Below are 11,430 nucleotides of genomic sequence, written 5' to 3' on the forward strand. Positions count from 1 at the left end.
ATATATATATTCACATTCAACAAGTCTGATTGATTTTTGAACTCTAAAAACTAAAATGTAATTTTATGAATTTATATTTGTGTTCTTTCACCATAACACACAACTGTTCAAATATACAAATGCTACTGTAGGTAAATAATTCCCACTAACACACAGAAGAACTTAATCTATATCCAAGTTATCACTAAGTGAAAATATGAACATAAAGTCTTTGAAACAAACTACTTGACATGAGTAATATTATATTTAAAACTATAATATGTTTTTGAACAGCGTGTTCTCAAACATGCAAAAAGTGTCCTGGCAGTCAGAGTGGGACTGTTTAGGCACGTCACGATTCAGACCCCTCTGATGTGATTAATGCATTTTGATTATCTTGATGCTGACGAGTTGTTTTAATCAAGCATAAAGTTTATAGAGCTGTGATGAAGACTTAAATCATGACAATTCCTTTGTTTCTGTATCGGGTGTGTTAATCGGAAGTTTGAAATAAAGTGTTTGCAGTTTTGTACAGCAGGGTGATGCTACAACTTTGTAGACATTCAAAGTTATGTATTTATTGAACAGATTTTTAAAAATTGTTTTATATAAATACTGTATTTACATTTTTTAACTCGTCCATTTTAATGTTAGGCTTTTGTTGTTGACATGATCCCAAATGGGTGCATTTAGCATTTAAAGGTTATGTGCATTCAAAAGCTATATTTCTTCAGTGACAAATACTATATATTTTTTTGTAATCACAGACTGACTCAGTCTGCAGAAAAGTACAACAAACAAAGCTTCGCTTCAAGAGCTCACCTGACATCTGGACTCGGACTCAGGGACTTCCTATAAGGACTTCGAGATCTTCTGTGGTTTCCATAAGAACTTGAGACAAACTCTCCTTGTTCATATGGACTGTGCCGACCGTAACTCGGTGATCTGCGCCAGTTCACTGGGCTCACAGGGGATCGCTTCCTCTTGTTGCTTGAGTACGAGCTAGGTGACTTTGGAACACCAAACGCTCCATAAACATCTGTGTCCCGGCTGTAATATGTGGAACTGGGAGACAGTCTTTTGCTCCCATAAGTTGGACTTCTTCTTGATATCAGCTGGTTATAACCACCAGGAGACTGGTAGCTATAGGAATATGATGTCCCATAGGGACTTTCTGCTTTAAAACCAGGACTTCTCTTGTAGGCTTTGAGGTCCTCACGTTCTTCTCTGTAAGACTGTGGGGTCTCTCTGTATGCAGAAGGGGTCTCTTTGTCAGATCTTGTTTTACTTCTGTGTCTTTTTGAATCCTTTTTCTCTGCGGACTGCAAGGACTGAGACGCTGAGGTTCTTTTACTGTTTCTGTCACTGCTTCTCGCAGAGTCTTTGTGATTTTTAGAGCCACTCAGGCTACCTCCACTCCTGACCTTTGACGAGTCTTTCTCTCGACTCTGGCGGTCCTTTTTCCTGTTTATCCCCTTGTCTTGCTTGTTCCTCGCAGATGGTCCTCTTGTTATATCATTTTTACGGAGACACGCTGCCTCCCGGCCTCCCAGATGACTTCTGTCTGGGGATGCTGGTCCATTATTGTCTCTAATGTCAACATCGCTGAGTTGATCCATTGACAGACCATCGGCATGGGGATAGGGTTTCGGAGAGGGGCTTCCAGAAAACCGCTCCGACTGGGAGCTCACGTCGTCATATTCTACTAACGTCCGAAGTTCCAGCTCCTTTTCAAACGCGCTATTTCGGTCGTTGTCGGGGTCTCCTACAGTACCTGTTGGCCACAAGTTTCTATTCTTGGCAAGCCTGCGTTTCTTTCTCCGTGAAGCCGACGAGCGCCCCTTCTCTCGGCGTTTGTCTCGCTGAGCGGCACCGCTCCCCGCTTTACTCCGCCTGTCCTGCCTGGTAGCATTTCGCTGCGCAGAGGGGCTCCGTGCCCGACCCTCTCGAAGCACCTCTGTGTTGGGCATTTATCCTCCAAATTAAAAAATAAAGTAACGACGAAGTTCAGAACAGTATGCTATGCTTAATGTAAACTATGTCCCTTGTGTCGTTGAACACAACATCGGGCTAGCCGTGAAACAGGCTTACTTAGCGACGTCTCGGCAAAATTCGCAGATCGTTAGCAAAAGCACAAGCTTAGCATTCCCATTACAAAGCCGAGCACAATAAAGCTTCCGGAGAAAGTGAGTTAAGGACACTCGGCGTCAAAAGATTCCGCCACACTCAATTATCAACCCGGTGTTAAGTTATAAAGCTAGTCCATACTTAACCATTGTGCTCCAAGACGGATGTCTAGCAAGATTTGTTAGCCACGGCTAATCGGCGCAGCTAAGCTAACTGTTCAGCTCCACAGAATCTCATTCCATTTTCATGAGGCCAGAGCAGCTCCGAAATTTAAAAACTCGCTTATTCTTAAAAAAATGTGACGATCCACAGAAGCCTTTGAGTCCATTCACCAGATAGTGTTAAAATGTAGGGGAAAAAAAGACAACTCTGCTCCACTCAAACTTCTCCTCTTCCATCACAAACCTGAGCGCAACAAGGAAGTGAATAGCACGCAAGTTCGCCGCTAGCTACCCGCTAGCAACTTAGCCGGGCTAGCTTTCTTTTCTCCTTGCGGTGGGAGTTCTGGGCAACTCAGTCACAAAAACAATGCGGTTCGAACCCGCTCCTCTAAGAAAGACACCCCGTCGGACCGGTGCTCCGTTTGTTGACAACCGTCCCACAAAAGCAGCTGTTGTCTTGCCGCGTACGACGAGTTAAAAACGCACCGACTACATTAAAAATAATATAACTTTGTTCGTAATGAGGCTAACAGCACGGATCGCCAAGGCCCCGTGCGGCTTTCAAACTACAGGCCTCGTGCGTCGACGTGAACCAATGACAGTCGTCTGCGTAATCCAGATCAGAGGCTACGTCACCACGAAGGGAAACCCTCACCTTCAAAATAGAACAAGCAGGACAGAGATTATGTGACACAAAGAAGAGCTACAATTTATAGTGATATACGCTCAGGATTTGCGTACTTTAACCTATTTACGACATCTTAATTCTCCTCTTGCCTGTGCATATTTATTATATAATCTGAACGAAATCAAACATGCCACACCATTTCACAAAGATACAAAACCCCATTCTAAAAGTCAGATCTATTAACTTGAATGAATGTATGTATGAATACATCAAATAAATACTAATGTACTTTCCAGGTATTACTCATCTTTCAAACATTTCCAAAGGTTTTCCAAATTCATTTTGTAATCAAATTTTTAAAAATTGATAACTAAAAATTCAACATAAAAAAGTTGTACAGAAAGCCACTCCCTTTTGAAGGTCAATGTGCCTGCTAAAGTAAGCAGACTTTCTTCCAAAAATGACAGAAACACAGTTTCACGTGTTATTAGTAATATCCACTTTATTTGCCATTTTCAAACAACTCACACAAACTAAAATAAAAATAAAAAAAGATCTGAAATGTAAGCTTCACCTCTCGCATTCACAAACAGGCTACATTAGTGGTTATGCTCAAAATAAGCAAATATGAAGGAAACATTTTAGTCATGGCGTACATACAACCACATCCAAACACAGACATATATCTAGTTGTGTTCCAAGGGTATTAATATAAAAAGCAAAAACAAATTATTTGATAACTCAGTAGGACAGTCCGCTAATAGCTTTCACACAAACATCAGTTTTAGCATCTTACTTAAAAGATCCGGGCCATTGTCACAGATTATACTGTACATAAAAACAAAGCAGAACAGTAAAATTTTGTAATGATTTCCTCTGAAGAAAAAAAAGTTAGGCTATTACAGTAAGCAAGCATGATGATGGTCAGTAACTAACTATGATGACACATGTAAATAAACTCTAAGGTTTGTCATAATAATCATTACATTGTGAGTCAGTTTCTGTGCCTATCATCCTATCATTTAGGAAGGGTTCAGTCAGTGTGATCCACTGGAGGTTAGCCCTTTGAACACCTAAAACAGCTTGACATGTACTCTAATGTTGGGATTGACCTCATTTAGTTCCAAATTATTCCTATGTGTGCTTTTTAAGAAACAAACAATACCAAAGCTTCATTTTAAGACACTGAACTGTCAACTGAGGAAACCCAAACAACAGTGTTATCCGTCTGATGAAGAAGATAACTCAAGACGATGTTTGATTTCTTCAGCGCATTCAAGTTGAAACACCTCTGCACCATGCCTTTGAAAAAGGTAGTTTAAACACACCAGCAGTGTTTCGAAATGTTTCTAAGTTTCACATTTCTTCTTTGCATCCAAGACACTCCTTTTGCATAGACTCCACACATTTCCTCTTATGTTAATGGTTCCAATGAGATTGGAACTTGGTGGGGGGGACCTCTGGATGGATGTTGGATTTAAGACAAAATGCCCTCCCTTTCAATTCTTTCAACTACATAGCAGTACATAATATAAACTATCTGGTCTTTACAGGTTAGAAAATTATTAAAATCTAACTTTATGTATTAAAAAAACAAGTCAGCAAGTCATCTTATGTTAAACAAAAACGTCAGCAAAATAGTAGATTTGTGTGTGAAAAACTTAGACTCTTGTTGCATATCAGCACAAACCCCTCATAAGAACTGTCAGGCAGGGTGGCAAAGGGTTGATGATTCGGGCTTGTTTTGCAGACACAAGACCTGGGCATTTAGCAGTCTTCAGGGTCTTTTACAAAACAATTTTGGGAATTGGCAATAAAAAGCCATCTATCTTTTTGCTTTGTCTGGCCTTTCATAAATCACAGAAGTAGCCGGCTACGTCCCGCACAGATGTGAGCTTTCATAAATGAAGCGAGCGTGACAGAACCAAAAGAGGAATGGATCAGAACTCAGCTGGGTTAACATCAAGCACAACGCATTAAATGTGCAACAGACGTCTCGCGAGTATCATTTATAAAACACGATAGAGTAACTCAGTTCAGCGATTTTCATTGTGGTTAACGCGGCAGCAGCTTAGAGTTTCACGTCGGATTTGTTTTGACTCTATTGCTACCTCATTTTATGGCACAAAGGCTTCAACCTCCTCGCTGCCTCTGTGTGTCTCAGGAGCTATGAAAGTGTGTGCGCCAAAACCAACGCAGAATAACCACGTGACCGCGGGTCGACTGTTCGGCTTCGGACAGAGTGGAGGCCTTCAGTCCCGAACTAAGACGTCTTGTCAAAGACCCCACAGGAAACTACTAGAAGTTATTGCCGCTAAAGGTGGTTCTTAAAGCTACTGAGTCATGAGGTCGATTTAGTTTTTTCCACTTTGACTGCGTTTTTGTTCAATGAAAGATGACATGGCATTTGTTGTTTTTCTTTCACTCGAAGTTATATTGGAATAATTTTAGAAGATTTTTAGTGTTTTCTTCTGTCAGTTAGAAATAATTCTTGTATTTTCTGTTAATTTTTATGCTGTATGCTTTAAAAGTCAGTCAACTACAAGTGCAAGGAAACAAACAAAAAACAAACAAACATGAACACACTCTGTTTTTGAAATATTATCACTTTTGAACACAACCTGGCACAAACTGTGGCAAAAAGACTAATCAGCGTAAACTCTGCACAGCTCTGGTAGTCCAAGATTACAGGATGAGTAAAGGAGGAGGATTAACCACTTTTGCGATGGACGGTGAGGCAACAGTGACACACTGCACAGAATTCCTAAAGCCCTCGTAACCTTGTGTTTTTTTTTCTACTTTGTTTTTCTTTGTTCACGTGATCTAGATTTAAATTGATTTACTTAACCTTGTTGGGCTTCTTTTTTTTAACGCAAACTATGTAGTTCTTGATGTTTTCATCCTCGTAATAACAAGTTTTCATTCACCAGAATCGATAACTGGGCACTTATTTGTACAAGCGAAGAGTTTTCTTTGGTGACTGACAGGAACGTTTTCAGACAGCTCCGACAGAGAATGGTACATTAAAAYACAAACATAAAAGATGGGAATACAAAGCTGATTAAAGGTCTGAGGCAAGTAAAAAAAAAATCGAAATCAATAAAAAAAAAATCTTTACATGTCTGGAAGCAAATTGTTTTGTCAGTGTCAGAGCGGCCTGTAAAGATGTAGTGTTTATGGAATCACCTTTTTTTTCTTCTTTTTTTAAATCAGAGCACCAGGGATTCCTCGGACACAGAAAAGGCAATGGAAGTCATTAGCCAAGTAGGGTAAAACTAAATAAAAGTTAAAAGTGAAATAAAGTTCAAGTGTTGCTAAATCTTTCTCAGGTTTAAGGGTAAAGATTAATGTAGTTTGTGCATTTTCAATGGACAAAGTGACTAAGGGGGAGACATTAGTGCACTTATTATATATATTTTTTTCATATTTTGATTTGAAACAGAAGGAAAAAACTGACTACACAGACAAAAATAATGCTTCTACATATCATTTATAAAGGTGTAAAACTATTAGGAAACAGCATTAAATTTGGGCACAAGTTTCCGAAAACAAACGTCTTTTAGTTCAAATCCTCCTCAGACTCATCAGTGCAGTTTACATTTACTCTTTGGCCCCTGATGAATGGAGGATTCACACTAAACTGTTGAGTTTTAACAAATTTCATTCTATAGATTGTGGTTTCCCCAATATGAAGCTCCAGTTACATTTTTCTCCTTTTAAAACTTTTATATCCTTTTCGCTCAAACTTCCACCTCACAGCTGTCGGAACATATTTTAAACACCTAATTTTTACAATGAAAGGTTTTTAGGGCTTAGCTTTTTGGCAAGCTTAGGCCTAAATTCAAAACTCCATTCATCTAATAAACTCTAAAATGTAGTCAGGAGTAAGAAAATACATGAGCACGTGAATCATAAATTATTTGGGAGTGTCAGCACATAAAAAGTTAGAGCTATAAATGGTGTATGAAGTGCCACCTTTACTACTTCCTGACACAGATGCTCTGCTAGCCAGGAACAAAAAGTCATGGTCAGGTCTGGGCACAAACAAAACATTTGCAAAAAGTCTGAGAAATGTATATGTACATAAAGCAGCTGGACCTGCTCTACTTTCACCACTATAAAATGCAGCACCTCTCTCTAATTCTCTTCGCCAAACTTTTACTTTTCTTCTTCCCGTTCTTCTCTTTGCTGTCTTCCATTTTCCGTGCCCGGATCTCTCTCATGAGGTCAAAAAACACCTGGACACACACAAAAAAGCAAGAGTTCAGTTTGCATTTGCTTCATGTTAGCACAGTGCACTTGTATTGCCAATTGACCATTTGCAGATACCGCCCTCTTTGCTTAGCGCAATGCATCATGGTCAGGTTTAGGGGCATCCGGTGCTGGTGTGTCACCTGAACAAGCRTGAAAATGAGTTGTGGAGATTGTGGTGCCACGTTTATGTGTAATAATGATTGCAGATATATRAAAAATGAAAMATTTATGGTCGCACCGTCGTCTAGTACTATATGTATGGATCTAGTGCCAAATATGATGGTGAAGTTTACAGGGATCGTGGCTGTGTATCATATTTGCCACCTAAAGATAATTTTGGTCACTTCTTACAAAATATATGGTATGGACTATCTGAAAACTTGAACACATCTATATACTTGTATAGTTTATTTATATAGTAGTATATACTGTATTATATAATTTTAATACTATTGTCTTAAATCTATTATTATCGCTACTATTGCAAATGTTGCATTGCAAAATAGTAGTTTTTTGTGGATTGATGTACCTGCTGCTGCTATTACACCTGTTTCCCCTCTGTGTGACAGTAAAGGCTGTTTCTATTCTATTCTATTCTATTCTATTCTATTCTATTCTATTCTATTCTATTCTATTCTATTAACAGCAACATACACCATGCAGAAGATTTSATTTGATTTATTTATTTAACAGGAAAAGRTKATTAAAAATCAAGCCTGACTCAGCATAATTGCTGTTTTACAGCAGGTTCCTGTTCTGCASCACATAAAACACTCAGAAATACAGCATCACAATCAYATCATTATACACCATAGACACAAAGACAAACAAGCATACCAAATTTCAAAAAGGCAGCATTTGCAAAATCGGACGTCTAAATATGAGCACAAAAAAAAGTGTCCATCCAGATGGCAGACAAGATTCTTCTTAAAGGGCTGTAGTTTTGAAATGGACTTTATGTTTTGAGGAATGTCATTCCATGCTTTAGTATAAACATAGAAGAAAGACCTCTGGCCGTAACAGTTTTTTAAAAGTTGGTAATATCAGTTGTCCTTTTGTAACAGATCTAGTTGAATGACCACTTTCAGAATTTGATTTGGGCAGCAATGCACAGAGAGTTCCATAATTGGCACCTTGGAAGATCTGAAAATATAAATTAATACCACTATACAAAACATAATTCTGAAAAGTCAAGGCATCAGACAATGAAAGAACTGTACAGTGATGAGTCCAACCAGGAAGTTTTTTATGAAYTTGCCCAGGCCGGCAAGTCCACCCCAGGCGCTCCGTCCAAACACGAGGGACAATACAAGGGCCGAGATTACAGAACCCAATAATATTGGCATTTCATATTATCAAAACAAAACCACATACATTAGCCAATTAATATTTATTGTATCTCCAGATTGCTATTTTAGGAAATAATCCCAACATTTGAGCATCGTAACAGTTCTGGATAAGTTTGTCCTTTTTCTGATTAGGTTAGTTGGTATGTATCACAAACCAAACCAAAAACTTGAAGCTGCACAACAGTCCAATCTTCAATTAAGAACCGGTTTATCCTTGACTTTACCGTCGGTTGCCCCAAAACAATACCACAAACTACAGTATATACTATATCGTGCGCCATATCTGGTAGGCGGCACTAAACCGTATCCGCGAAACGGTGCATTGTGAGTGTGGTGTTCAACCCACCTTGTCTACGTTGGCACGGGTTTTGGCAGAAGTCTCCACGTAGCACACCCCCCACTGCTCTGCACGTGCCTTCGCTTCGTCTGCGCTCACCTGCCTTCGGTCGTCCAAGTCTGACTTATTACCGACCAAAAGGAACGGCACGTTTTCGTCCTCCTTCACTCGCAGAATCTGCTCCCTGCAAAACAGCCATAAAGCACAGACGCAAACCATTTCTTGCTTTTTAATCCGTAAGGTCAAACTGCAGTAAATACGCCACCGGGATCATGCAACGAAAAAAAAAAAAAACGACCGACAATAGAGTAAGAATTATCTTGGTGATTGTTTGGGATTGTTTCATGTAAAGAATATAGTATGTGCTTTGAGACCTGAAGTCTACTGTTGCTGCGAAGGACTCCAATTCTGTGATGGAAAATACGCAGAGGAAACCCTCGCCACTGCGGAAGTAGTTATCCCGGATGGCTGCGTAGTCCTCTTGGCCAGCTGTATCGAGGATGTCAATCTGCACCTCCTCCCCATCCAGCACTACTTTCTTCCTGTAGCTGTCTGCTTTAGTAGGCTCGTAGTCTTCAACAAACTACGGAAAAAAAAATAATAATAAAAGCATTACCAATTAGGTTCAAAAGATCGCTCATTAACCATTTTGCAGGACAGGTGCGATTCAGTTCTCTGACCTCATCATACATGAACTGGAGAGTAAGGGCTGACTTCCCCACTCCTCCACTGCCCACCATGATCACTTTGTGAAGGGCTAGAGAGTTCTGTCCTTTGGGCTTTGCAGCTGCCATGACTCTGCGTCGATGCACGTGTCAGTGGGGAGAAAGTTCAAGGCGGTGGGTGGAATTGTGAAATAAAGGTTGTAAAGTGATTCCAGGCACAGCCGAGAGCGCAGTTATAATTCCTATGGAAGTTATAGTAAGAAAGAGAGAGATAAAAAGGAGAGACATTGCATCATCATTTCCAAAGCCTGCATGTTCCTCTTTTTTTTTTTTTTTTGGTTGCAGGGAAAATTGCACAGACAAGAGAAAATGCTGTTAGACTACAAACGTGGTGCAGAGAACGAATGAGACACACAATGAGGCAACACTAATGGGTGAAAATGTGACCTTAAATTTTTGACTTTATTTCTGCCTATATGCCATTGTCTAATGAATAGTTCAAATCCTTTGATGTAGGGTTCTGTGGAAAGCTTATGCACAATTACCATTTCACCTGATGTAGACGGCTCAGTGAACAAACTCAGTTTAAAGACAAATGGTTTAATCCTAGCCAGTCCATAYTATTCCACTGGAATATATCTCTTCTGCAAGTTTACCAGGCTGAACCAGAAGCACTATAGTTAGCTTATGCTAACATAATAATTTAAAAATAGCTAGTCCCCCACTTTAGTCACCTTCTGGTTATTTACAAGTAGGGTTGGGCAATATTGGCAAAAAAATCAYGATTAATTGTGGTATTTAGCCGATAACGATTAATTGGATGATTAATCCCCTGGAGTCCCTGGACACCCTTATTTTGTAGTCACATGACCAATTTAGTGGGAAAGATTTGCTCTATAAAAACTGTTCCAAATTGTGTGAAAATTACAGATTTCAGGCTATACATCAATTGTGTTGATAGATAAATAAATTACAGAACTTTATTTTTAATGTTCTTCATATTCGAAGCAAAGAGGAGCACCGAGCGGAGTCTGCCTGGTGCCATTAATCGTATTAATTGTCAAGTGCCAAAAAGTAATCGATTAATGTTCTTCTGACGATTAATTGCACACGATACAATTATGCCCAACCCTATTTACAAGTGCAAATATTGGCCGCAGCAGCTAGCTGTAGCACTTGCAGTGCAGTTTGAAGAATAGCAGCCAATAATATCTTGTTATTTCTGCTGAAATAAAGATCCAATTCAAAACTGACATGGTTATAAAATAGTGTTTACTTGAGTCGCTATTAAATTTCAAGATTGGATAAACTTGTAGTAATATTTTTATATAATTTATTTTTCAATCTGTATCAACACAAACGTATAAATAGAAAAAAGGGCTAGAAATTCAAAATCAGTAATAATGATCAGTAAAATGTATTAATATACGTATTTGGATTTGAGATTGCCATATATATATATATATTATTTAAAACTAGCATGTGCTTAGAATTACTACTTGTGACACCTCCAATCCAGTATCTTGATAATTTTATAATCCACGGTGCAAAGATTTAAAACTCAAATACTACAGATAAATCTCTATGCAAATGGAGCAAAGCTGAAAAACAATGCTAAAAGACTGACTTTCAAAAACAGACATACCTGTAGGGCAGGGATGGGCAATCCTGGTCCTCGATGGCCGCAGCCCTACATGTTTTATGTTTTTCCTGCTCCAACACACCTGATTCAGTCACTGATTTACCTTCCAAGTTCTGCCGTATGGAGGACCAAAACTGACATAATTATAAATAAAAACAGAAATATATAAATGAACCACTAAATAAATAAATACACTTAAAATGCACCAGTTCAATTAAAAAAGAGAACTTTACCTCATGTCGTATAATTTAATTGACCTTCAAATTTATTTTTCGAGCTTAGTTCCGA

At 38.9% G+C, this 11,430-nt stretch overlaps 2 protein-coding genes across 2 annotated transcripts in view; both read right to left on the minus strand.

The window, feature by feature from the left end:
• cdk13 (cyclin dependent kinase 13) overlaps window positions 1-2,852 on the minus strand; it is an 8,653-nt gene extending 5,801 nt beyond the window's left edge. Inside the window, exon 1 of the mRNA XM_014005427.1 lies at window positions 802-2,852. Within this exon, the coding sequence (XP_013860881.1) occupies window positions 802-1,949 (1,148 nt within the window). The 5' untranslated portion in view covers window positions 1,950-2,852. The remainder of the gene's footprint in view (window positions 1-801) is intronic.
• A 518-nt stretch (window positions 2,853-3,370) lies between these two features.
• Window positions 3,371-9,715, minus strand: ralaa (v-ral simian leukemia viral oncogene homolog Aa (ras related); the record flags this gene model as incomplete). The annotated part of the gene is given in 4 exon segments (XM_014005428.1): window positions 3,371-7,133; window positions 8,845-9,019; window positions 9,210-9,418; window positions 9,516-9,715. Coding segments are annotated over 4 exon segments (621 nt in total). The 3' UTR covers window positions 3,371-7,010.
• Between the last annotated feature and the right edge of the window lie 1,715 nt (window positions 9,716-11,430).

This window comes from Austrofundulus limnaeus, unplaced genomic scaffold (genome assembly GCF_001266775.1).
Source record: "Austrofundulus limnaeus strain Quisiro unplaced genomic scaffold, Austrofundulus_limnaeus-1.0 Scaffold30, whole genome shotgun sequence".
NCBI classification, from domain to species: Eukaryota; Metazoa; Chordata; class Actinopteri; order Cyprinodontiformes; family Rivulidae; genus Austrofundulus; species Austrofundulus limnaeus.